The following is a 27,207-nucleotide window of genomic DNA, read 5'->3' on the forward strand; positions in this document are numbered from 1 at the left end:
CCACAATCAGTATTTCTCCTGGGAGCAGAGATGAGGCACAGTTTGTTTGGTTCTGTTGTGGCCTTTACATGCACAAGGATGCTGGGACAGAGCTGCTGTCTGTGGTGTTTCCAATTCTCTGTCACTGAATCCCTGTCACTCAGGGCCCCTTCTGATGGTCTGAGTTCCCAGAGTTCTCTGGGAACCTGTAGCCTTGAAATTTACCTTCAGCTTGTGGACATCAGTGCACAGACGCTCTCTGCAACCATCGTCTCTTCTCTACTGTAATCATTGGCGTCATGCAGATAACCTGGGATGAGCCTTCAGATGCCATTTCTGGGCCTGCTGCTCTGAGCATCTTTGTTGTCAGGGCTTCTTTTGGCATGTTCTCCAGGCCTTTGAGTGAGTCTCTTCATTTTAGATTAGGCTCATTGATTTTGCAGCTCCTTTGGCTGTTCATTTGTTCTTATTGTTACTTCTGCGTGTCAGAATGTGGCTCTTGTCTTACTGACTGGTTCAACAAGGAGAAGGCACCGTCCCAGGAATCTTTGCTTAACTGCAGAAAGAAAGACTTGGGGTTTGTATGGGCCAAGAATTGACAAGTTCAAGAACTTTCTGTGTATTTCCCCCCATTGTAACATGTGTGTCTTCATTGAATAGATACCTATTAACTGCTTTTACTGTGGCATGCCCTTTTGTCACTGAGCCATAGTCTGTGCTCTGAAGGGATCTACAGTTTCTAGGGGGGAAGATTCTTACTCATGGGCCATAAGCAAAATACTGACCAACTGACAGGAACAAGGAGCTGCAGACACAGAAAGAGCTACGAATTCTGCTTTGTGGTGTCAGTGAGACCTAGCAAGGAGCTACCATTACAACATCACTCCGGCAAGGCTGCTCTTGACCCCACAGAATCGTACAGGGGCACAACTGTGTGCATATGCAAGGAGCTACCATTACAACATCACTCCGGCAAGGCTGCTCTTGACCCCACAGAATCGTACAGGGGCACAACTGTGTGCATATGCAAGGAGCTACCATTACAACATCACTCCAGCAAGGCTGCTCTTGACCCCACAGAATCGTACAGGGGCACAACTGTGTGCATATGTCACAGGGGCCAGGAATCCTTTTCTGAGTCTGCACTGGGCTGGGGTGCCAGCCACATCTGCTGAGGTTCAAACCAGGCTAAAAGCTTTGTAGATGCCAGCTCTTCACTGAACAATTTTTTTCTTCAACTAATAGGTTTGCACTGATATAAAAACATAAGAGATGTCATTGTGGGGCAGTGCTTCATTCACTGTGACAATTTTATGGCTAACATCTCCAAGAAGCATCATGTAAAGCTGTCTAGTACCTCCTGAACGGCAGCCTCCAACACCAGATGGGGAGATCTTTCTTACATATCAGTCTCTAATGAACCAGTTGCCTTTAAATACACCGAATCCTTCTGGAAAGCAATCCAAGTCACCACCACTGCTGTGGAAAACAAGTTTCTGAATCATTGCACTGAGCCTCCTGGAGAAAGTGGTACTTCCTTTTACTCGGGCTGAAATTTAAAGGGCTCATGCTTGAAAAACCAACATGAACACATTCTCCATCTGTTTGTGATAGGGTGGGTGGAGCTTAACCACCGCTGTGTTGAACTGAGGGCTTCTCCTTAACCAGCTGTCTTTGATTTTGTAGTTTAGCCTTCACGGATAGGATTATATAATTGCTGGCTTCGCGCCCTCGGAATCTTGTTTATTGTGATCTGCCTGGACTAAACACAAATAAATAATGAGGGTTAATGACGGCTTCGGGGCCGGAAGAGCTAGGTTTTAATGTCAAGTGCATGAACATCTTTTTATTTATTTATTTTTTATTTTGAGATGGAATCTTGCTCTGTCACCCAGGTTGGAGTGCAGTGGTGCAATCTCAGCTCACTGCAACTTCCATCTCCCCGGTTCAAGTGATTCTTCTGCCTCAGCCTCCCAAGTAGCTGGGACTACAGGTGTGCACCACCACACCTGGTTAATTTTTTCATATTTTTAGTAGAGACAGGGTTTCACCGTGTTGTCCAGGCTGATCTTGAACTTCTGACCTCAAGTGATCCACCTGCCTCGGTCTCCCAAAGTTCTGGGATTACAGGCATGAGCCACTGCGCCCAGCCCTGGACAACTTTTTTAACTGTGCCTTTTTTCTCGTTTCTCTCTGCCATCTTGTGGACACCTGGGCACCCTGTAATGTCTGTGCTTGAAAAAGAAAATAACTTTTGTAAATCAGTTTTCAGACTAGCCCCAGACCAGGTAGAAACTGTACAGGTTTTTCAACCTCCATCCAGCCCAGAAACCATTTCCAAGCATGTCTATTTTCCGAGTGTCAACATTTTTGCAGACTTCTGCTTTTTACCACTTCCCTCCCAGCTTGAGTTTATCAGATGTCAGTCCTGCAGGAGCACAGTGGGTATGTGCCTACAGAGAGCTCTGGGAACTGGTGACATCTGCTTTCTCCTCTTTCTCATGTTGAGGGAAATCAGTGGTACACACAGCCACTTATTTCTTACTGATGATTTTCTTCTGATAAAGCAATGCCCCCAGAGGAAGCACAGGAGGTTTCCCTACAAGCGTTCTTTCTCGGCCAGGTGGTCAGCATCACATGCTGTTTGAGTCCATGAAGGTCAGGAAACCCTTGAGTTAGGGCAGCCAGATGGGCACACATACACACCCATGCACACCCCACACACACACAGGCACGCCTCTTCCCTCTGAACCATAAGCTACTTGAGTGTCGGTTCTGTCTGCAGCCTCTGCATCTTCGTATCCACCCCAGCGCCTGGCAGAATGGTTTACACATAGCAATACTCAAGAAAGTGTTGCTGAATGTACGGACACAAGTTCAAGACAGCATCCGTGTTACAGCATAGTAACATGTGCACTTGTTCAGGGAGGATGGGCATCCCTGACCCGGGGCTTGCAGGAGGAATGGGATTTGGATGAGAGGGAGGGGACTGTGAATTCCAGGAGAGAGTAAATGGAGTAGGGTGCAGAGGTGAGAAGGGTTGTGTTTCTCCTTCATCATGCTCACAGCACACAGCGTGAACAGAGCCCAGCCTCATCTGCAGAATCTCGGCCACTTTACTGACCTCACACTACCACCGCTGCTTTTTACCACTTCCCTCCTGACTTGAGTTTATTGGATATCAGCCCTGCAGAAACGCGTGGGTGTAAGCCTAGAAAGAGCTCTGGGAACAGTAACATCTGCTTTCTCCAAGAGGAGAAAGGAGGTCCAATCTAAGGGGTGTATGCAAAGACCCTCTGTATTAGTCTGTTTTTACACTGCTGATAAAAACATACTTGAGACTAGGTAATTTATAAAGAAAAAGAGGTTTGATGGACTCACAGTTCCACGTGGCTGGGGAGGCCTCACAATCATGGCAGAAGGTGAAAGGCACGTCTTACATGGCAGCAGGCAAGAGAGAGAATGAGAGACAAGCGAAAGGGGCTTCCCCTTATAAAACCATCAGATCTCGTGAGACTTGTTCACTATCATGAGAACAGTATGGGGGAAACCGCGCCATGATTTAATTATCTTCCACCAGGTGCCTCCCACAACATGTAGGAATTATGGGAGCTGCCCATAATTCTCTATCTCATTCAAGATGAGATTTGGGTGAGGACACAGCCAAACCATATCACCCTCTTAGCTCCAGGCCCAGCCCACCTTGTACTTCTCATGTTGTCCTCCCATCTTGGCCCCTTTGGTCACCATGATAACCCACATTCCAATAGGGAGGCGGGGGAGGTCTGCAGCCCCAGAGCACCCCAGCAGCCCCTTGAGCACATGGGCCGGTCAGTTACCAACAGCACAGCTACACCCTTGTGGCCCCCAAAGCCTTCCTACAAATGTCAATGTTGGGCCTGCTTCGTGAGCCCTGCAGTCTGTTTATGAACAAGCAGTTTGTGCACTTTGATTGGCAGCTTTTCCTTGGCCTCGAATTCCCCTGCCCTGGGAGTGTGCCCCTTCCCCTAATTTCTTTTACCCGGCATAAATCAACCCCACAGATCACTGCCAGTCGGAAGGCAAAGGGCATCGCTGTAGATCAGAGGCTGCTCTGGGTTGGCAGGGAGAAGCTATGAAAGAGGCAGGAAGACATAAAGTTGGAAAAGTGGGTTGGAGCCAACTGGGGGGCTGTGAGGCTGCAAAGGAAGGACTTTGGATGTTCTGCTAAAGGCTGAGTGGGCTAGGGAAAGCTGAAAGGTCTGTGCAGACTTGGATATTTCAGGATGATTGATCTGGTAAGAAGTGCACAGAGTGGGTAGCTTGCAGGTCTTGGTGGCTTGAATCTCTTCAGCTCACAAACACTGGTTTAGTGTCTGCTGCATAGTGGGTATGAGGTTGAGCTGCAGAGGCAGCCAGGCAGGGCTCTGCACTGTGGGGTGTGCAGTCCGGGTTCTGGTTGGCCATGCTGTCTGCCACAGCAAAAGAAACGTGGGCTGAGTCAGTGCCACACAGGTCAGTGGGAAGGTTAATACAAAAGGTCTCAAGTTGGACAGAGCCCAAAAAAGTGCTCACCTCCACTGCGACTTGCCCAGAGTCCACGTGGAGTTAGTTAAGCAGCCTGAGGCTGAGCCCCTGCTCCTTCTGCAGTTCAGGGCTCCAGCCCCAGCTCAGGGGATGTGGAGGAGGTGTTGAGAAGGGAGGCTGCCGTTGTAAGGACAGCCACACCTAAGCCCTTCCCCAAGGGATTTGTACCATAATTGGGTCATGTTACAGTAATAATTTGATTATTTGCTGTTGTTTTGTTTATTTTATGATGGTCCCCAGAGTTTTATTTAAAGATTTTCAATAGAGACTTAAGATTTGTTGTCAAAGCCAAAACCATAACCAGCCTCCTCTGCATCTTGCATTTTGCTGCCATATTTCAGTTTGGGTACAAACCATTCAATACTGAAAGACCATACTGGCCATGCAGAGTGAGTGGAGAGGGTTGGATTGCAATCTGGACACCTTGATTCCGTGTTCAGCTGTCTGGCCCTTGCCCCTGAGACCTGGGTGTGTCTCTGTGAATCCAGGAAAGAGAGGCAGACAGGCCCTGTGGAGCCTTTTTTGACTTTGGCATTGCAAGTCCACATGTGACCCTCCTGTCATCCTGTTGCTGGGCTAACTGTCATGCTTATCCAAAGACTCCTATCCAAAGGCCACTGTACTTTGCAATACTACCACCAGAAAAAATACTGGGATGAGAACTGACCTAGGCATCATCTAATCCAAGCCACTTATTTAACAGATTAAAACCAATGATAATGGAATGAAGAGTGATACAATCGTGAATTGTGGATTATGGAAAGATTAGGGAAAAAAACCCCACTTTGCTGCATTGAATTGGAGGCATCAGAATGCACCCATGTTAAATACAGAGCTGTGTCCCATCAGTGGGCTGAGAAGCAGTGATACCCCAGCAGTGATGAGCACACCTCACACCCAGATCTTGGTTTCTAAATACCAATTTTTGCTAAAGGGAATCAAGGCCTAGGCTTAGAAAGTACAAGAGGAGACTGGAAGATCTTGTTTTGCCGGGAAGTAAGGAGGTAGCCCAAAATTGATAGCGATATGTCACAGAAACAAAGGGGGCTCTCTCCCACCCAAATGGGGCTCCCCCTGGACAAATTGGGGATGACTTGGGTGTCAAAAAAAATGATACTTGGGAAAAAAACGAATCCATGAGTCCATAGTGATACTTAAAGAGGTGAGGAGGCAATGCTTTTCTGCACAGAAGAATGCCAGATAACACATGTAGAAAGAAAGGTAGCTTTAGCAAAACTTTCTCTTTGCAGCCACCATTGTACTAATTGATTCAGGCCAGGATCAGCAACGGAGGCTAAACCCACGGGGCCAAAGGATGTAGAAACACAGAATTGTCACATAGTCTCAGAATATCACCCCACAGATTGTGTACTAATCACAAAGGGTATAATGTTAACCTTTACGAAGGAGGGACTGATAGACACCACCTTAACCATGAGACCAAACAGGGCACCACCTATAGCAGGAACATCTGATATCAGGTGCCCCGGGTGGGATTTAGTGGGAACCACTCAATTAGACTCTAAGGTTGTTGCCCAAAATAGCTAACTGTAATTTAAACTTTAGGAAAAACTTGAGTAAATTCAGATTATGGGATATTCTATAAGGCAAGCAGTGAAACACACCAGCATCTGCCCCCTGATGAAGAGGCTAAAAGTTCCAGGACTTAATGCAACGACAATGTAAAAAAAAAAAAAAAAAAAGGCATTGAAAGGTGTGAAGACTCTTCTAGATGAAAGAAAAGTAAAGGAACATACAGTGTAATGCAGTGTGGGACTGCAATGTCATGCAGTTGTGATGGGATCCCGGATCAGGACACAAAATATTTATAAACCACATTTCTGGGATAATTGAGAATATTTGAACATGGGCTGTGAACTTAATAATATCATATTGATGTTACACTTATTGAAAATGATAATTATACGGCTGTCGTGTATAAAAATATTATTGTTCTTCAGGGATACATGCTGAAGTATTTACGGGTGAAGCATCACGATGTGTAATTTACTGGCAAATGATTCATCAAAACATAAAAAGCGTGTGTATTTGTGTGGAGAAAGAGGAGCAAAAGCCTATGTGACAGCGTTTTAACAATCACTGAGTCGAGGTGGAGAGTGCATAGGTATCCACTGTGTCCTAGTGCAATTTTTCTGAAGTTTAAAAACATTTTCAAAATTAAAAAATGTAGGGAGTAAAACAGTAACAATGAAACAGGCCCAGGGCAATTGAGTGACTTGTCTAAAAAAATCAGCTCAGAATCTACTCTCCTGACCTAAGATCCAGTGCTGCCCTTCCCTTTTCATCCATGTGAACAGAGAGACACAGACAGACAGACAGACAGAGAGCGACAGAGTCCCTCATTCCTCTGGTTCCAAGACCGGAGCTTTGAGAGGGTGGAGACCCAGTCTTTCCAAACTCCTGGAGGTGGCGAAGGAGGAGCTAAAGACAGGCGCTTATCGCCGTCTAGTGGCCGAATAAGGATGCCTGTCACCTGCTGCCAATTTTTGAGAGGAATTTATCCCACGTTATTGGGACCTTTCTCGCAGCCTCTGCTTGTTACATTTTCCCATTTGCGAAGCACTAATTTTTGTTTATATTTCTGCTCCTCTAATTTTCCAATACGGATTTCCAGTTGCTTCGAAGAAACAAACCCAAAAGCAGATTTCCTCTCCCCAGAAACCTGATTGAGCCCAATATTCTTCGATAATCAAGAAAAAAGAGAAAAGTCCTGCTCCGATATATTTCGCCAGGTCCCTTTGACCACCCCAAGCCAGCAAACCGCTGGCCCTTCTGACTCCCTCTTGTGGAAATAAAGGAAGACCAATGAGAAATGAGAGGAGCAAAGACATTTTGTTTAGCAGGACTTCAACAGCAAGGGCGTCAGCCACCATCACTTGCGTGTGGCAGAGACCCACAGGCTGGCAGAGGAGTGGGAGCTTTCTAGTGGGACAAAGGGAAGGCCTCGGGTGTCTCCTGCCTGGAGGCTGTTGGCGTGGGGAAGCTGGGGGGCTCGCTGCAGGCTGGGCATCCTATGGGATTGGTAGGGGTGCAAAGTTGGCTCTCTCGGGTTGGTCCTAAATGGAAAGTGAGGACAAAAATTAGAGAATCTGTCAGTTATTAACCAAGTCCTGGCCATTTTAGACTGATTTTTACGGAAATGACGGTTTAGCTTCCTGGGTTGTTACTAGAGATAAGAAGTGGCTCATGCCTGTAATTGCAGCACTTTGGGAGGCCAAGGTGGGTGGATTGCCTGAGGTCAGGAGTTTGAGACCAGCCTGAGCCAGACCAATATGGTGAAACACTGTCTCTACTAAAACTACAAAAATTAGCCGTGAGTGGTGGTGCGCGCCTGTAGTCCCAGCTACTGAGGAGGCTGAGGCAGGAGAATCGCTTGAACCCGGGAAGTGGAGGTTGCAGTGAGCCGAGATCGCACCACTGCACTCCAGCCTGAGCAACAGAACAAGACTCCATTTCAAAAAAAAAAGAAGAAGAAGCTGGGCTCTTGCAAGAGACTGGCTTCCTGGGCTATTTACTATAGATAAAGAGGTTGGTTTCCTAGGCAGGTCACTGTGGGTTGTGGGTCAGAGTTCTATTTTTTATACATTGTGTGGCCATCGTTTGTGTGTATGTCAGGCTTACTCTGAAAGCAGCCTGTCCACCAAGCACCCTGGTGCGATGCAGGCAGCCTCCTCTAATCACAGGAAAGTCGGCCTTGAAGGGAGGTCAGAGACTTGGGTTTGGGAGTTCAGCTTTCTTCTCCAGTAGGGGGAGGCGCCTGTGCGCTTCAGTGGTCTCCTCTGAACGTGGACAATTTCTGCTGCGCCTCTTCCCTGCCTGTGAACCGCCTCTTAAGGGGTGGCACTGAGCCCACGCCCGCCGGCGCTCTCTGGAGGTTGGAGGGTGACTTGCAGGAGCTGTGCACAGATTGCCTGTGAGATGCAGGTGCAGACGGGAACAGGTAGCTCTTCCGCACCCACCACCGTGGCAGGTGCTGGGGGCCGAGAAGGACATGTGCAGGCCTCTCGGGACCCCGGCTGGAGCAGGCACACAGACACGCACTTGCATTAACGCTTTCTTTATTCCAAGCCCATGTGGGCCCTGGACTCACCCTCCACATGTGCTTTTCCCTTCTCTCCACCCCCAGGCTCTCCGTGTGAAATGGTCCCATCTCAGACTGCCCTGGGTAGACCTAGACTGGCTCATAGACATCTCCTGCCAGATCACGGAGCTCGACCTTTCTGCCAACTGCCTGGCAACCCTCCCCTCGGTTATCCCCTGGGGCCTCATCAACCTCCGGAAGCTGAACCTCTCCAACAACCACCTGGGGGAGCTGCCTGGCGTGCAGTCATCGGACGAAATCATCTGTTCCAGGTGGCTCCTCAGGGTGTGAACGGAGCCGTGTGCGACCCCGCTGTCACCGTTGTGCTCCTGCACATGCTCCCGGGTTGTATTTTGTGGTCTGGGAGGAAACATGTTGTGGCTAAAATAGAAGGAGTTTTGCCTGCCCTTAGGCAAGCCTCCTTTTCAGGTTAAAACAGAGAGGTTTAGCGAGATCATTTGTCTGGCCCAAGTTTACACAGCTCACCCGTGGACGTGCAAATGCTTGCCTGAGATGCTTGTCTTGGTCCTGCCCAGGAATCAGATGAGGGCAGCCAAACCTTCCCACGCTGGTGGATGCAATGGGGCTCTGAGGCACCAGCTTTTACTCTGCCTTCCAGGGAAAGTGGGAAGGGCCTCAGAGAAAGGGTTAACTCTGCAGGACTCTGGCAGCAAGTGGACAGTGTGGGCAGTCCAGGCTTGCTTCTTCTGGAGGCCTTGCGGGGAGACCTGAGCCTTACCCCTGAGCTTGCATGGAAAGAGGAAGGACCTTAGTTGATTTATTTTTTATTTTTATTTGTATTTTTTTGAGACAGAGTCTCACTCTGTTGCCCGGCTGGAGTGCAGTGGCGTAATCTTGGCTCACTGCAACCTCCAACTCCCTGGTTCAAGCAATTCTCCTGTCTCAGCCTCCCGAGTAACTGGGATTACAGGCACACGCCACCACACCCAGCTAATTTTTGTATTTTTAGTAGAGACGGGGTTTCACCATGTTGGCCAGGATGGTCTTGACCTCCTGACCTCATGATCCGCCTGCCTCGGCCTCCCAAAGTGCTGAGATTACAGGCATGAGCCACCGCACCTAGCCTGATTTCTTTAGGACACACAACTGCAAGTCCTCATTCCATAAAGGGGTTGAATTGATTTTTAAAACGAAAAACGAAGGCTCGAAGTGAAGAGTCAAGAGTGTTGGAAAGAGCTTGGGGTAGGCATTAACCCATGGGACTCCCACGTGAGAATGGCAAAGAAGCCTGCACACCAGAACTTAAAGAGCAAGTGCCGTCAAGCGAGGCCCTTCACCTGGGCCAGATGGACAGGTCCAGAAGGTTAAAAGCCCTGCTCTGTGGTCTCAGCAGCTTTCAGGGAACCTACTCATTTTGCTATTACATGCATGCGAAGGATTAGAATCCCTGTTGGTCAGTGGGGCCAGGGCCCACCAATGAGAGATTTGTCTTTATCTACACAGGACACAGTAAGAGTTCTTCAAAAGAATTAAAAATCATATGCACTACATTTTCAATGCACACTCTTTAACTTTGCATGGGGAGAAAAAAAAAATACACCTCTTGGTTTATAGAAAAATATGTAAATTTGGTGTTTTCCCTCTTTATTCTGATGCCTGCCTTCCTTCTTCTCCATCCCAGGCTACTTGAAATTGACATTTCCAGCAACAAGTTGTCCCACCTCCCTCCTGGATTCTTGCACCTCTCAAAACTTCAAAAACTGACAGCTTCAAAAAATTGTTTAGAAAAATTGTTCGAAGAAGAAAATGGTACGTTTTCTCATCAATGACCTGAGTGAATTAGTCATTTTCTTCTTGGTAGGGATATTTTTACCAATTCATACTTTGTGTCTTTTTTTTTTTTTAGCCACTAACTGGATAGGTTTACGGAAGCTACAGGAACTTGATATATCTGACAATAAATTGACAGAACTCCCTGCCCTGTTCCTTCACTCTTTCAAGTCCCTCAATTCTCTGAATGTCTCCAGAAACAACCTGAAGGTGTTTCCAGATCCCTGGGCCTGCCCTTTGGTGAGTATGACACCAAAAGTCAGGAAAGCCACAGTCAACTCTGCATCTCAGCTAGCCTCAGGGAGCCCTCGGGTGCATTACATCAGTTCATCCCTTCGGCAGCCAAGCTGGGTGGAAGGACCCGGTTCCCACATTGTAGCATTGTCACTCAGTATACAGCGAGGCTAAGTGTCCCAGGCAGATGACTCACCTGAAAGCCAGCCTGCCTGGCTCTGGGTTCAAGAGCCACCCAGCAACACCCACAGAACTTTACCCAGGGACAGCTTGCACCCTGGCACAGGACGAGTCATGCCTGAAAAAAGGAGGGTTCAGTTCTTTTAGGACAACAATCACATAAGAGTAAGAAATCAGGCCGGGCGCGGTGGCTCATGCCTGTAATCCCAGCACTTTGGGAGGCCAAGGTGGGTGGATCACAAGGTCAGGAGATTGAGACCATCCTGGCCAACATGGTGAAACCCCGTCTCTACTAAAATAAAATTTAAAAAAATTAGCTGGGCATGGTGGCGCATGGCTGTAGTCCCAGCTACGCAGGAGGCTGAGGCAGGGGAATTGCTTTTACCGGGGAGGCAGAGGTTGCAGTGAGCCGTGATCGCACCATTGCACTCCAGTCTGGTGACAGAGCAAGACTCTGTCTCAAAAAAAAAAAAAAAACATCAATCTGCACTCATAGCACTGCTGATTAAATGCTGTTTTTGCGTCTGGGGAATTTTGCTTGTTAAAACAGATGGAATAGCATGAAGAATGTGTGTATGTGTGTACGTGTGTGTGTGTTATGGCTGTTGGTTTTAAACCAGGAAACTCTTCATCACTGGCATTAACATTCCTAGTTTGGCCATTTGTATAGGGGAAGCCAGCTTCTCACTCCAGTGTGGTCCTGAATTGTTCCATTATTTCCATGGACAATGGGCCGGATGTTCTGGAATGAAGAAAAAAGACCATGAGCTCCCCCAGGAAACCCCATTCCTGTCCCTTCCTTGGAGTAGGGGCGGGAGGACAAGGACAGTGAGGGTGTGCAGCCTTCCAGCAACACTCAGTCATCTTCATTACAGGACATTATTGTAATGGTCCATTTTTAACGTCAAATTTGGAAACAGTCTCACAGGCACCACTGCATTTAAAGAGCTAACTAATATACTTTTTTTTTTCTCGTCAATCTCTTAGAAATGTTGTAAAGCTTCCAGAAATGCCCTGGAATGTCTGCCAGACAAAATGGCTGTCTTTTGGAAAAATCACCTGAAGGATGTGGATTTCTCAGAAAACGCACTCAAAGAAGTTCCCCTGGGACTTTTCCAGCTTGATGTAAGCCTAATAGCCCTTTCTTTCTCATTTTTGGCTTTTGAGAGAAAATTGCTCCATGTGGCAGTGAAATGTATGTGCTTTCCCTGAGCTTCTGAGACAAATATAAGGGGAAAACGTGAAGAAAAGTTCAGCTATCAAAAATATGCACGGCCGTGAACAGCAATGAGGGCGGAACGTGGACAGCAGAAGCAGCTGTGTTAGGTGCTGGTGGGCTTAGGGTGCCGTCCCTCGGGACTTTAAGCCCACGGCCTGCCCATATATGAGGCTGAGTGGACACTGAGAGCTCCAGGAAGGGCCTTTCCACGGAGCCCTGTGTGCCTATCCCAGAATACGGGTGCCTTCTCGCTTTAGGTTGTTTTAGGTGGTTGGCGGGTCCTCAGGCAGACAGGCCGTGGATCACACTCATTGCTTGGAGCTCAGGGCCAACCCCAGAAGGGGCCTCATCAGTGCCTGCTAAAGGCATCAGGGCAGCCTCACCCGGGACCCTGTGGTGGACCCCCAGGCAGAGTGCCCAGGCCACCCTGCACAGGCTTCAGCCCCCGGTCCTGCCAGGCCACTGCCAGGACCCCCACGGGCACTCCTCCAAGGCCTGGTGCAGCCTCTTGTGTGCGGCGACCACCACAAGGCAGCGAAGGCCCCTTCAGCATGTGTATCCTCAGAGAGGATGGGCTGTCATGTCCTAGGCTCCTGACAAGCACAGGGCAAAGCCAGGGACCTGGGGACAGGACTCACGCTTCTCAGAAGAAAGGAGCCACGAGGGGGTGCCCCCGGGGGGTCCCATATCATACTCCTCGCAGGGTACTCCCGGCCTTCAGGCCTTGTCCACAGCCCTTGGGCCCCTGTTCTGAGTCTGTCTTCTGGTATTTCACACCAACAACTAGCAGGCTTGGATTTTTGGCTTCCCCGAAAGCCCAGAAGCAGCAAATCAGGAGAGGCAGAGCCTTGTCCAGAGCTTCACTGTGGGCCTGCGGAATGTGTCTGCTTGAGGTCTCCTTCTCCACACTGGGAAGGGGTGGGTGGGTATGTAGGGGCTTGGGGGGCCCTGCGGCCTGGCACATGGCAGGGTCTCCATAGAATTTCAGCAGGTGGGGGCTGGCTGCAGCGGTTCTGATGGTGGGCGGTGGCGTGAGCCCCTTCAACAAGGAAGGAGACAGAAGCACCAGGAGGAGAGAATTTAATGTGGGGCCACCCTGGTTGTGGGCGGGATAGTTGGTGGCTGTGGTGATGTCCTCAAGCAGGGAGATAGCATGTCTAACATACTCCTGTAAAGTAAAACGTGGGCCAGGTATGATGGCTCCGACCTGGGCACAGTGACTCAGAGCTGTACTCCCAGCACTTTGCAAGGCCAAAATGGGGGGATTGCTTGAGGCCAGGAGTTTGAGGCTGTAGCAGCTATGATCACACCACTGCACTCCAGCCTAAGAAACAGAGCGAGACCCTATCTCTAAAAAAGTAAATAAATAAAAAGAAATAATAACAAAAAAAGAATAAAACATGTTACAGGTGCAAGGTAGCCCCTCATCCCCGTTGGTGGCTGGGTTCCCTGCAGGGTCTGTTTGCAGTAGGGCTACCCACGAGGGGCACCCCAGACATGCTGATAATCCTGAGGGGCCCAGCTTGGGACTGTGTCGGCTAGCAGAGGGCACGCGGCTAGGGCAGTTACCCTTGGTGGCACTGCCACCCCTGTCTCCAGACCTGGGCTGGCCCAGGAGGCCACCCACTGGGAGGTGGCACACACCAGCACTGTGCTGCACTCCCCATGCCACCCCCACCAGCCGTGACCCATTGTCCTCCAAACCATCAGAGTGTGGCACTTTCCCCGGAGAGACCCACCGGTAATCAGTACTCTTAAGAATCCTTAACACTGACAGCTGCTTGGGCTCCTTTCACTCTAGAATAATTGCCTCTCACTGCCTTTGAGGGAGGAGCTCCTGTAGATAGATGGCCCCGTCGCTCCGTTTGATATCATTTCGTGAGTTTGAAGAGGCTGCTGGGCCCCACACAGCTGAGATCTGCGTGAAGGAAAATTGGTTGGAATCGTTTGACTGTGTGTGGTTGGGAACTAACTGGCTCTTCAGTCTCTCTTCCCTTCTTGTATCTGATACCATCTTAGCTTCTCTCTCCCTCCCTCTCTCTCTCTCAGGCCCTCATGTTCTTGAGGTTACAGGGGAACCAGCTGGCGGTACTTCCACCTCAAGAGAAGTGGACCTGCAGGCAGCTCAAAACCCTGGATCTCTCCAGAAACCAGCTTGGCAAGTAAGCAGGGGCCTCTCCTCCCTGGCCAGTTCCAAAGTGTGTATGGGGCCACAGTTGAACAGGTCCTTGGAATGGTGGCATGCGAGTCTGCGAGGGCTGCTGAGCCGCCGGCTGGGGGCTTCACAACAGAAATCACTGACTCACAGCCCTGGGGGCTGAAGGCCGAGGTGAAGGCATGAGCAGGCCTGATTGGTTTCTCCTGAGGCCCCTCTCCTTAGGTTGCAGATGCCGTCTTCTCCCTGTGTCCTGGTGCGGTCAGGCCTCTGTTCGTGTCTGTGACCTAATCCCCTCTTCTTATAAGGACACCAGTTGGACTGGATTAGAGTCCATCTTAATGACCTCATTTTAACTTAGTTACCTCCTTAACAGCCCTGTTTCCAAATACAGTCACATTCTGAGGAACTGGAGGTTAGGGCTTCGACACAGGAATTTGGGGGGAAACAGCCCATAATGGTGTCCTTTCATTTCTAACTTTTAGTCTGCTGGAGAATCTTGTCTCTCACTTCAGCCCAAACTGTAATTCCGTTCAAAAGTCTCTGCTGATCACTAACTGACATGGATGCGGAATTGAATAAAAGCACCCAGCCCCAAAGCCTTCCAACAGGTGGAAAGCCGGGATGAGCCCAGCCAGCCTCTGGAGACCAGCCGCCCCCGTTCATTTGCAGAAGGCCACTTCTGCAGTATCACGGTGGAACTTGCACCCCAAAAAGGACCTCTGCGGGGAGGGGTGGGGGCAGTGAAAAAGGCAGCCGCCACTGCAGCGTGCGCCCCTGCCAGGCCCTGAAGAGTTGCACATGAATCTCTCCCTATCTCGGTGGCTTGGCATTATAACATCACAGCCAAAAGTAATGTTTTTGTCGTGCTGTCCTCAAATGTTGTCTCTTTTTCCTCCCCCCAGAAATGAAGACGGACTGAAAACAAAGCGTATTGCCTTTTTCACCACCAGAGGTCGCCAGCGCTCCGGGACTGAGGCAGGTGTGTGTGGGTTGGGAGACGGTGTTCCCAGATGAGACAGCCGAGGTAGCCTGGTTCCTGCTCCACCAAAGTGGGGATCGCCCTTATCTTGGGCCTTCCCCTTCAATGCCCTGTTGCAATGCCACAGATGTCCATGTTCAATTGAAAACCCTGCACACGAGCTGCGCCCATTCCTTCTGTCCCTCGTGTGACACGCAAGTACCCTCAAGCCCCACTCTCCTGCATGGAGGCCAGTGATGCCAGCAGCTAACGTGCAGCTGATCTGCACACCAGGCAGTGCCCTAGGCAGGTTACTTATGTGAGAGTCTCTCGTCCTCACAATGTGAGGTATGGGCCACATTTCCCCATTTTGCTCGTGGGGAGACTGAGGCTCCCAGGGTGTCTGAGCTCAGCTGCCATACCAAAATACCATCGACCGAGTGCTTCGACAGCAGACACTTATTTTCTCACAGTTCTGGAAGCTGGATATCTGAGAGGAGGGTGCCAGCACTGTCAGGGGCTCGCGAGGGCCTTCTCCCTGGCATCCTTCTCTCTATGTCCTGAGATAGTGGAGAGAGCGAGGACTCTGGTCTCTCTTCCTCTTCTTTTTTTTTTTTCTTGGAGACCGAGTCTCACTCTGTTGCCCAGGCTGGAGTGCGGTGGCGCGATCTCGGCTCCCTGCAACCTCCGCCTCCCAGGTTCAAGCTATTCTCCTGCTTCAGCCTCCCGAGTAGCTGGGATTACAGGCATGTGCCACCATGCCTGGCTAATTTTTGTATTTTTGGAGATGAGCCACCGTGCCTGGCCCCTCTTCTTATAAGAACGTTAATCTCATCATAAGGGCCCCACCCTCATGACCTCATCCAAACCTAATTACAGCTCAAATATCCCATCTCCAAATAGTAATTTTGTATTTTAATACAATACAGGATGCCAGGAAGAAGGCCCTCGCTAGCCCTTGATAGCGCTGGCACCCTCCTCTCAGATATCCAGGGTTTCACCATGTTGGCCAGGCTGGTCTTGTACTCCTGACCTCAAGTGATCCACCTGCCTCGACCTCCCAAAGTGCTGGGATTACAGGTGTGAGCGACCATACCCCCCCCTCTTCTTATAAGAACGTTAATCTCATCGTAAGGGCCTCACCCTCATGACCTCATCTAAACCTAATTACAGCTCAAATATCCCATCTCCAAATAGTGTCACACCAGGTATTAGAGCTTCGACATATGAATTTGGTGGGGGTCGGGGGACACAGTTCAATCCATGGCATAGGGACTGACTGATTTGTCCCAGGTTGTGTGGCTGCTTCTCAGTAGCAGAGCCAGGTTTCATCCCAGGACTGTGGGACTTCAGCCCTGGACCAGCAGCTCAGTGCTGTTAAGTCTCTACTGCCACACAATGGCATCTTACAAAGCCCACATGGATCACGGCCACCTTTGGCCCCACAGGCTGAGGTGAGGCCAAGGTTGCACAGCGGCTTGTGGTCTTCCCCAAAACTCAACAGAAACAGAACTTTTCCTAGTTTTTGTGCTGGTCACACAACAAGGCCAGTTCAGCACAGAGTACGTCTAGGTAAACAAGCTCTTTTTGTTCCATTATCTTCTATGAGACACAGGGGAAGGTATGGAGCTGTCCCTTTCATTAAACAACCAGCTCTGCTTCTTAACCTCAAAACTACGACTTCCAAAGCCAGCTCTGCTCACAGAAATATCCCTCAGGATGCTGGCCCAGAAAACCAGAACCCACATCCAAGTCGTTTTAAACATAATACAACTTTCTTCTTCAGTTTGATAGATGGTTGTTGGCAAGTACACATAGTATGAGGTAGGGATGAGTGACGCCACAGAGGCCAGGACACATTTGCAGGAGGTGAACTAGGGAGTCTGCCACTGCTGTGCTCTTGGATGAACTGGTGTGCTTGTGTGTTCAGTATGATACACATAGAGATCTGTCCCATAAGAGCGTGTGTATTTATATGTGGCTGAAAAAGGAATATCAGTGGAACAGATAAAAGAGTTCAAAAATAGATCTCAGTAAACATAGAAATGTATCAGGAGTCCCCAGCGCCCCCCAGGAAGCGAACCGGTATTGGTCCGTGGCCTGTTAGGAACCAGGCCACACAGCAGGAGGTGAGCAGTGGGCCAGTAAGCGTTAGCGTCACCTCCTGTCAGATCAGCAGCAGCACTGGATTCTCATAGGAGCGCGAACCCTATTGTGAACTGTGTATGTGAGGGATCTAGGTTGTGCCCTCCTTATGAGAATCGAATGCCTGATGATCTGAGGTGGAACAGTTTCATCCCTAAACCGTCCCCCTCACCAATGCTGCAGTCCATGGAAAAATTGTCTTCCACAAAACCGGTCCCTGGTGCCAAAAAGGTTGGAGGCTGTTATTATATAATATATGACAAAGGCAGAATTTCAACTTAGTGTAAAAGGATGCTTGCGTTCTTTAATAAATGGTGTTGGTATTCCTGCCTGGAAGGGGGACAAAACACGATACTAGATTACAACAATCAGGTTTAAGTATAAAAAAAGAAAACAATAACATTTAAGGAATACAGGTATAATTTCGCTATGAGGGAGATCTTTAAAATCTAGTTGGAAAATCCAGGAATAATTTTTTAAAAAGACTGAAATCATTGGCTTCATAAACATTCAAAAATTGTGTTCAGTGGGAAGCATCACAAACCAAGTCATAATGCAAACAGACTAAGAAGAAATATTTGAAACACAAATTGTTGCAACACAAATTGGCTTAAGTCCCTGATATACAAAGAATGCTTACAAATTGATTAAAAAAAAAAAGACAACACAATAGGCAAAAAAGATGAGCAAGGGATATAAACAATTTGCAGAAAAGGAAGTCCAGAGGGCCAGGAAACAAAAGGTCCTTAACCACACGAATAGGGAAATGCAATTATGAATTTCATAACTGATCCTTTTATAAATGAAGGGCCTTAGGACTTCAGAAATTGAGTCCAGACATAGGGATTTCACTTGGAAGGAAGGGGAAACAAACACCATCTTCTCCTTCATGCCAGACGGAATGATGGGTATGAGAACAGGAGCTAGTGTAGACCTCGGTCACGCAAGCCACTTGCTGTGTGGATTAGAAACGTGTCTCCAATTTAGAAATGCCGAATCCTTCCTGGGACCACGGAGGAGTATGCAAGGAAGTGGGCTCAGCACTCAATGAGACGCCAGCGGGGAAAGTCACGGCACGCGTGGAAAAGCATAGGAGCATGTGCAGTACCAATGTTCTAGAAAATGACAGCTGGCAGCCCGCAGAAGTATGTCTGGGGAGCCACGTGAGGGGGCCGCGCCCCTGGGAGGTTCTCTGGCAGAGGTGAATCTTGGCTTTGGCAGATGACAAAGGCCTCTTGATTCTTTAAACTTCATCTAGAAAGTTGAGGCCCACACCTGAGTGAAAAGAAGGAGGCTCTTTGCAAACCCTTTTCCTCAGTAGGGTTATTCTCCCAGGGCCTTGGACCCTTGGGTAAGGAATTATCTACAAAAGACAGCTTGTTTGCAGAAGGATAGTAAAATTCCAAGTAGATTTATGTACATTCAAATAGTCATATTTGTGCAGTGGCCTCATCCAAAAATAATTTGGATGGCCGCTTTTACGGTAAAAATCAGACCAGCAGAGTCATAAATAACTTATGAATGAATAATTACATTTCTTAAATACCTCGAACTGTGTTCTCCCCAGCTCAGTGCCCATCGTTTTCAACACTGGGCCAGGAGGTCTGTTACAGGTGTTGCCTCTGTTTGCAATCATAGCTCATTATTCCAGCCATCTCTTTCTTAAAGAGACTTCATAAACACCGTAGCGAAACTTTAGAAGTTTGGAAAGCACAGAGGCTAGGTGTTTAGAATGTGTTCCCTGGGGAGAAAGTAAGCCTCTCTCATTATGATGTTCTTTCATGAAAATGTGAATTAGGGTAGGCTAATATTGATCATCTTTTTTCATTGAAGGGAAAAAAAGGAAGCTTTTTGAACATTTCCTTACCTAGCAAGGACTCATACAAAGCCTTCTTTAGAAGGCTGGTGCACCTTTATTTCCGCAGGAGCCCCTGCAGTGAGTCCCATTCACAGTGCAGCTAGCTGGGCAGATTTTCCAGGCGTTGCTTTTGGTATTCCATTATCGGCTCTCCCTGAATGTTCTTGGAGGCCAGGTTACCCGTTACCATTGTTATTGTGACTACATGTGTGGAGGAAAGCCAGAGCCGAGGCGCGGTAGCTATGATCAAGGGCAACCGAGCCTGGTTTCAGCCCAACAAAAGAACTCCGGCTTCTCTAGTTTCCATGTCTGGCAGGAAACCCTGTGAGAGGGCTTTGAGGCAGTTGTTTTATCTTGAATTCTCCGAGCTCCCAGGCGTGCTGTCCTGCCCCCTCTCCAGGCCTTAGTAGGGAGGATAAAGGCACTTCAGAGATTCTGCTGAAATCCAAACCTCTGATTCCCATCCGTGTGCGTTTCCAAGCTCTTTCTCAACTCAAATGCTCTGGTGCCCGTGGAAGCAGCAAATTTGACATGATTTTCATGGTAACCTCATAGTGAGCCTAATTAATAAAGCCACTTAAATACTAAACAGTTGGCTGGTTTTTCAAAGAACGTCATCGTAAGAAGCATAAAAACAGCCAACTGTGGTATATTTTCATTAACTAGCTTTTTTTTCATGGAAAAAGCAATGCATATATATTTTAAAACACCGTTTTTGAACAGTAGCAAAGGGTATGGGATAAATATTCAGTCCTCTAGTAATTCCTTTCCCCAGAGACAACTATGGAATTCAGTGCATCTCTGGTAACCACTGTGTTCCTGTCTAACAACTGTAACCTCTATGCATACACATGTGCAGGTGTGGTGTGTGTGCATATAACATATACACGGTGTGCGTGCGTGTGCATGCATGTGTGCACACATTTTCTGGTACACTAATAAGCCTTCTAGATATCTGGTTCTGAACTTTTTTTTTTTTTTTTTTTGAGATGGAGTCTTGCTCCATCTCCCAGGCTGGAGTGCAGTGGCGCAATCTCGACTCACTGCAACCTCCACCTCCCAGGTTCAAGCAATTCTCCTGCCTCAGCCTCCCGAGTAGCTGGGATTACAGGTGCCCACCATCACGCCTGGCTAATTTTTGTATCTTTAGTAGAGACGGGGTTTTACCATCTTGGCCAGCCTGGTCTTGAACTCCTGACCTCATGATCCCCCTGCCTCAGCCTCCCAAAGTGCTGGGATTACAGGTGTGAGCCACCAGCCTGGCGCACCTTGCCTTTTCAATTGATGGGTAGCTCTTGAGTATCACTTCATACCCCCGTATATGTGGACCTGCCCCGTACTTTGTAATAGCTGCAATTATTCTATTACTCATTGAACCAACCCCCTGTGGCTGGACACATAGGTTGTTGTAGATTGTCCTCTATCTCTGCCACTGAGTGTCCTCGTTCTCACGTCTTTGCCACACATGCATGCAATGCTGTCTGTAGAATGAGAATTGCTAGGTCGATGAGGTGAGCATTTTGTTCTGACAGGTTTGCCAAAATGCCCTCTGGAGGTTGCATCAGTTTATACGCCCACCTGGTCACCACACTGACGGTCCAGAATTATTTTTAAATGCAGAGTCTGCTTTGCCATGTCTTTGCAGCATGTGTGCTGGAATTTCCGGCTTTCCTAAGTGAGTCTTTGGAAGTCCTTTGCCTGAACGACAACCACCTCGACACAGTCCCTCCCTCAGTTTGCATACTGAAGAGCTTATCAGAGCTCTACTTGGGAAAGTAAGTACCCATCTGGAGGGGCCGTGCTGGCTCTGCTGGCCCAGAGAGACAGAACGCCCATCCCTAAACCAACCGGGACACAAAGCCAGGCAGAAAGAAGCCATCTACTTTCCAAGAAGCAGTAGTGGGATTTTCGGAACAGGGCTTGATCAAGGAGGTGGGAAGAGAGGAAGACGGAGTAGCGATGCGATGATACACACTTTCGCTACATCATTCGGGCTGTGATGAGGAGAACCACTCGATCATTCATCCTTTCATTACTGAGCTCCCATTGCATGCCAGCTACTGCCAGGGGTTCTAGGCAGTGTGCAAAGCTTGATGAGGATGTAAAATGTTATATTAATATTAAAGGGACATCGCCTTCTCAAGAAGAGGTAGTGATCATCTTTATGGTGATGTAATTATTAGCAGAGATAGGAAAGTTGGGGAAGGGGACTCAATTCTAAGCCATGGGGATTTGCAGAAGACAGAGCTGCCGTTTCTATCACTCATCCTCCAGGAGAAAGGCTTTGGAATTAGTGTTGAAATCAGGGCTCAAAGTGTGGGGTCTGGGGTGCAGGCTGCAGAGGCTGACAGGAGCCACGTGTGTGTGTGTGTGTGTGTATTCTCTCGTGGTGGGCACATCTGTCTTCAGCAACCCTGGCCTCCGGGAGCTCCCTCCTGAGCTGGGGCAGCTGGGAAACCTCTGGCAGCTGGACACTGAAGACCTGACCATCAGCAATGTGCCTGCAGAAATCCGAAAAGAAGGTAGGGCTTCTGCAGCCCTGTCCCCTGCCATCACCTCCTTGGAAAGACAACTCCAGTCTGCTTGTTAAGTTCTGGGGGTGGAGATAGTTGGTGACCCATGGAGCCCAGCTCCAGGTTCCAGGTTTGGCAAGATGCTATAAAATTGTCCCTAAAGCAATCATTACTGAGGGTCACTATACTGAGAATGACCAGGTGATACAACTGTGACCTCCTGGGCAGCAAGGACTTCCTCCGTAGGTTCTTGCCTCTTAGAGTTCACTTTTGGGGTGGTTAGTGTCATGCCTTCCCTCCACCTGATCCAGTAGTCTTCCTTAACTGTCCCCACTAAAACACAAGGAGTTCCTTCACAACAGGGTTTTGTGTCCTAAGAGATGTGAGCATGTTCCCACGCAGCTACCCTTCCCCTTAATGATTTTGCACAGGCCCCAAAGCAATGCTGTCTTACCTGCGTGCTCAGCTGCGGAAAGCGGAGAAGTGCAAGCTGATGAAGATGATCATCGTGGGTCCCCCGCGCCAGGGCAAGTCCACCCTCCTGGAGATCTTACAGACGGGGAGGGCCCCCCAGGTGGTGCACGGAGAGGCTACCATCAGGACCACCAAGTGGGAGCTCCAGAGGCCGGCTGGCTCGAGAGCCAAGGTCAAGGATGGTCAGCGTGCAGAGTCCCTGTGGGTGGGAGGGACATCCCTTGGAATCCTTCTCCCTTCTCCCCAGAGAGCCCAGGATTTTCTCAGCCTGGTGTCCAAAGCTCAGGCCCTTTGCAGGAGCCACTGTGTACTGTTCCATACCAGCTTCTGCCAAGAGCAGCGAATCATTTCTTAATGTGACTTTGTAGTTTTTTCTTTTTCTTTTTTTTTTTTTTTTCTTGAGACAGGGTTTCACTGTGTCACTCAGGCTGGATGCATCCTCAACCTCCCCAGCTTAAATGATCCTCCCACCCTTTATATTTCTGTTATAGTTACTTGAGGCTCTGGGACAGTGGTTCTTAACCCTGGCTGTCCGTGAGATTCCCTTGAGGGGCTTTTAAAGATAGCAGTTCCCAGGCCTCACCTCACTGCTCTCTGACCCCAGGGATTCAAGTTCAAGTGGTCTGGGATTAGGTACCCCCAGGGCTGAGAGCTAAACACTGTTGCAGGCGGTGAAACACACCAGCATCTGCCCCCTGATGAGGAGGCTAAAAGCACTCCAGGACTTGATGCCCTGCCCTCCCTGACACCTGCTTTCACCCCAGGTTCTGAAAAGTCCTGTTTCTAAGCCCTACTTAAAATGAATCCATCACTGCTTGAACCCGGGAGATGGAGGTTGCAGTGAGCCGAGATCATGCCACTGCACTCCAGCCTGGCGACAAAGCAAGACTCCGTTCAAAAAAAAAAAAAAAAAAAAATTGAATCCATCCATAAACTTCTTAATCATCCTGCTTTCCATTCAGTGCCAGGCAAATGGAAATGAACATTTTCCTGTTCATGTAACAGAGAAAAGAGCCATGGCCTGTTGGTGGGAACTGCATCCCTGGAATAGAGCAGGGGCAGTTAGCCCTTTCTCTGAGCTCGGGGAACGAACACACATAGATAAGGCCATCCTCATCAACTGTATTTGGATTTCTGCCACCCTGTGGTTCCTCGGGATCCAAGGGGCAAGGAGGCTGCTTCACTGTGAAAGACTGAGGTGGCTTGAGATCCAGATGGTCCATGATTTTCCCCCAAAGCTCCCACGCACAGTGCCAGCCAAACACTGCAGCTTCTCCCATACACAGCCACTTCTAAACCTGCTTTGAAAAAGTAGGCATTTAAGCTGTGCATCTAACACGGCCTTGGGAGCTGGTCCTCTAGAGGGTGAAGCGCTGCCTGTTGGGGCCAGAACAGTCAAACACGGCAATCAACGCCAGGCCAATCCTAGAACATTCCAGGAGCAAATCTAGCTGACTCGAGTCGAAGGTTCTCTCCAGGAACCAGAATCCTCTGCATTCTCTCCTGCTTTGCCTTTTTCTCAACAGTTATGCAGTCTCATTTCTTCTCTTAGCTTCCTCTAGCTGAGGCCTGAGGGGTGAATTCGTGCTTCTATTTTTCCTGACTTTCACCCCCCACTTTTCTGCGATGATTAAACCCCCTGCCCTTTAGTGGAAGGACGATCCTGTGAAGGCTGAGCCCACCGCTCTCTGCGTGGCCGGCCTTAGCCAGTTGAGAACAGCTGTTTTCATCTTTACACAAAACCAGGTCAGCACACTGTGTCTTCGAGGCTGATGCTGCCTCACAGAGATGACTCCTTTCTGTAGAAAACTGCAGCCTTAGCTTCCAGGGCCAGACTCTTACCTCATGCAGTGATAGAGAAACCACCGTTTACACAGCCGTTCCCGGCAGTCCGACAGCTCATCTTTTGTTTGATTCCCACAGGGTGGGAGGGAGTTTCCCAGCATCCTTGGTGGGCGCCACCCTCTGAGCCCCACAAGTTCAGCGGCCCATCTCCTCCTCTTGCCCTGGCACACAGGGAGGCTGAACCCCAGTGCAAGCCATGACATCAGAGCACAGCTTCCTCCCACAGGGCATCCCCTACCCTCTGCAGCCCAGACGGAGCCAGGCCCTCTGAAGTCTGTCCAGGGCCTGGCCTCCACTCTGCTAGGAGTAGACAGAAGTCCCAGGAGCCCACCCCCATGCCACCAGGCCCCTGTCCCTCGCCTGGATAACTGCTTCCTAAGAAACAATAGAGTGTCCAGAACTTTTCCACGGTTGTTTTTGTCAGACCCCCAAGTCCAGCCTCCAGAGTTATCAGTTGTCTCCGTTTGATTGACTGAAGCCTTTGTCTCTAAAATGCCTCCCTGTCGCTGCCTTGTTGCTCAAGTAGGTTGAGTCCGTGGAGTTCAACGTCTGGGACATCGGGGGACCGGCCAGCATGGCCACTGTCAACCAGTGCTTCTTCACGGACAAGGCCCTGTACGTGGTGGTCTGGAACCTGGCGCTGGGGGAGGAGGCCGTGGCCAACCTCCAGTTCTGGCTGCTCAACATCGAGGTGAGGACACCAGATGCCAGCCCTGCCATTTCAGTTCCCAGAGCTTCGCAGGTCCGACCGCTTCCCTCAAGCATACCCTGTACTGAGAAAAAAAGGGGCTTATGTTCCACGGAGGGCCCCAGAACCGTGGTCCTGCTTGCTTTTCACAGTGAGGCACTTGAAACCTTCCTCTGCTGAGGGTTGGTGATATAATTTCCCTGCTTCCCTTAAATTTAGGAACCCCCATCCTTGGATCCAAAAGGAGAGCAGGGTTCCCTTCCTGTTATAAAGATGTCCTTGTCTCCCTGCCTCTGATGGCTGCTGTCATGTCTGAAGGGTCAGAAATCCCTCCCCACAAGTCCAACTCAGCACCCTCTGTGGAGGAGGTCACAGAACACCATAGACACCCCTCAATGCAACAGTCCCTTGGGTTCACAGAGAATGAGGAGCACAGGTGCTGCCTGGGCTGACATCCTGTAGCAGTCTGTTTTGCATTACTATAAAGGAATGACTGAGACTGGGTAATTTATGAAGAAAAGAGGTTCATTTGGCTCACAGTTCCGCAGACTACACAAGCATGGCTTCAGCATCTGCTTGGCTTTTGGTTAGGCCTCAGGAAGCTTTTAGGCGTGGCAGAAGGGAAATGTCACATAGAGAGGGAGCAGGAGAGACAGCCGGAGGAGCCAGGCTCCTTTCCACAATCAGCTCCTGTGAATTGACATAGGGTGAACGCACTCATTACTGCAGGAGGGCACCAAGCCATTCACGAGGGATCTGTCCCCGTGACCCAACCTCCCATCAGGCCTCACCTCCAACACCGGGGATAACATTTCAACATAAGATTTGGAGGAGACAAACATCCAAACCATCTCAAGGCTGCAGATTGGTGGCTGAGCAAGGGCCGTGGCATCCAGGGTCAGCACACCTGCACAGCTGGGAGCTCTGTCCTGTCCCCTGTTCAGTGACAGAGACAATACTCAGCCGTGGGGTTCTCTGTTGCAGGCCAAGGCCCCAAATGCCGTGGTGCTGGTGGTCGGGACACACCTGGATTTAATTGAAGCCAAGTTCCGTGTGGAAAGGATTGCAACGCTGCGTGCCTACGTGCTGGCACTCTGCCGCTCCCCGTCCGGCTCCAGGGCCATGGGCTTCCCAGACATCACCTTCAAACACTTATAGTGAGTGCCCAGCCTCTGGCAGCTCCTGCCTTCTTGTGGGTGCCAGTCGCTGATCTTTCCTGGGATCGGCTTGCAGAGAGCTCCTGAGGCTGGGTGGGGCTAGACCCCTTCCCTGGCCAAGGGTGACCATCCACAGAGCTGACCCAGCCTTGGGGAGGGTGAAGACCTACCAGACGGCTGGCTAGGTGAGGCCTGGAGGTGCCCCCTCTTTGCTTCCTTTCTGTCCCATCCCCACCCCAAGGGCCAGTGCTGAAAATGCATGGTGTCTACTGAACCAGGAGACTGAACGTGGGCACCACCCATCCAATTGCTGCCCATCTCATTTGTTGATCACTGATCAAAGACAGACCCTGGAGGGGGGGGGTGCCTAGCCCTTGCATTGGGTCTGAGTGGTCCTGATAGCAGCCTTTGAGTCACAGAGGGCCAAGAGTTGGGAGGGGCTTTCAGTTAGGCATCACGACGTGTCCATGCAGATAAGTCCAATTGCCCTGGGCTGACCGCCTGTCACTGGACTTTCACAACAGCCCTGCAGGTTGTGGGGATTGTTTGCCACTTTGTAGATGAAGAAGCTGAGGTTCAGCAAGTTAAGTGTGCCCTAATGAGAGTAAAATATACTGCACATTGCATGAGCTGCACTGACGGCTCTCAGATTCCCTCGCCCGGGGTGGAGCGCCATGGGTATTGGTGTATAGGTCAGCCTGGGACACATTGGCCTGGCTCGGAATACAGGATGAGGCTGTCAGGAATTCCTGCTTTGCCCTTGAGAAAGTCCCATGGGGTCTGTGATAAGAGGAGCCCTGGCTCTGGGTCAGAACCCGAGTCCTGCCTGCATGAGCCTGTGCCTGCCCAGCCTGTGCCCTTGGGGGTCTCGATGTACCTCTGCACCTCACTTTCCTCCTCTGTGAAGTGCCATGTTTAGTCTGGGAAGATAGACTAAAGCGACACAGTGTGGGGCACCCAGCACAGTGATCTGCACAAAGCAAGGCCTCAATAAACTTCTTGTGTTGTCTTTCACGAGTTCTCCAGACTTGCCAGCGTTCAGGACAAACCTCTTGGGGAAACAGAGAAGCAGCAGCGCCTCCTTGGAGTGGGGCATGATGAGTAAAGACGGGTCTTTTCGCACACAGTGAGATTTCCTGCAAGAGCCTGGAAGGTCAGGAAGGGCTGCGGCAGCTGATCTTCCACGTCACGTGCAGCATGAAGGACGTGGGCAGCACCATCGGCTGCCAGCGGCTGGCAGGGAGGCTGGTGGGTACCTTGCTCGTCCAGTTTAAACCAGTGTGCCTGCTTCCCATTGCTGGGGATCCTCACTTCCCCCTGTCTCCTGTGGAGCCCACGTC

At 49.7% G+C, this 27,207-nt stretch overlaps 1 protein-coding gene across 3 annotated transcripts in view; it reads left to right on the forward strand.

Moving 5' to 3' along the window:
- The window catches only part of LRRK1 (leucine rich repeat kinase 1), a 155,060-nt gene that overhangs the window by 85,257 nt on the left and 42,596 nt on the right, over positions 1 to 27,207 (forward strand). For all 3 annotated transcript variants that reach the window (XM_024232405.3, XM_063716320.1, XM_063716321.1), the window contains 12 exons: positions 8,693 to 8,919; positions 10,290 to 10,417; positions 10,515 to 10,678; positions 11,840 to 11,977; positions 14,121 to 14,233; positions 15,132 to 15,208; positions 20,836 to 20,965; positions 21,600 to 21,712; positions 22,135 to 22,349; positions 24,549 to 24,713; positions 25,695 to 25,867; positions 26,995 to 27,115. In XM_024232405.3, coding sequence (XP_024088173.2) covers positions 8,693 to 8,919; positions 10,290 to 10,417; positions 10,515 to 10,678; positions 11,840 to 11,977; positions 14,121 to 14,233; positions 15,132 to 15,208; positions 20,836 to 20,965; positions 21,600 to 21,712; positions 22,135 to 22,349; positions 24,549 to 24,713; positions 25,695 to 25,867; positions 26,995 to 27,115 — 1,764 coding nt within the window. The remainder of the gene's footprint in view (positions 1 to 8,692; positions 8,920 to 10,289; positions 10,418 to 10,514; positions 10,679 to 11,839; positions 11,978 to 14,120; positions 14,234 to 15,131; positions 15,209 to 20,835; positions 20,966 to 21,599; positions 21,713 to 22,134; positions 22,350 to 24,548; positions 24,714 to 25,694; positions 25,868 to 26,994; positions 27,116 to 27,207) is intronic.

The sequence above is a fragment of the Pongo abelii genome, chromosome 16 (genome assembly GCF_028885655.2).
Source record: "Pongo abelii isolate AG06213 chromosome 16, NHGRI_mPonAbe1-v2.0_pri, whole genome shotgun sequence".
In the NCBI taxonomy this organism is placed as follows: Eukaryota; Metazoa; Chordata; class Mammalia; order Primates; family Hominidae; genus Pongo; species Pongo abelii.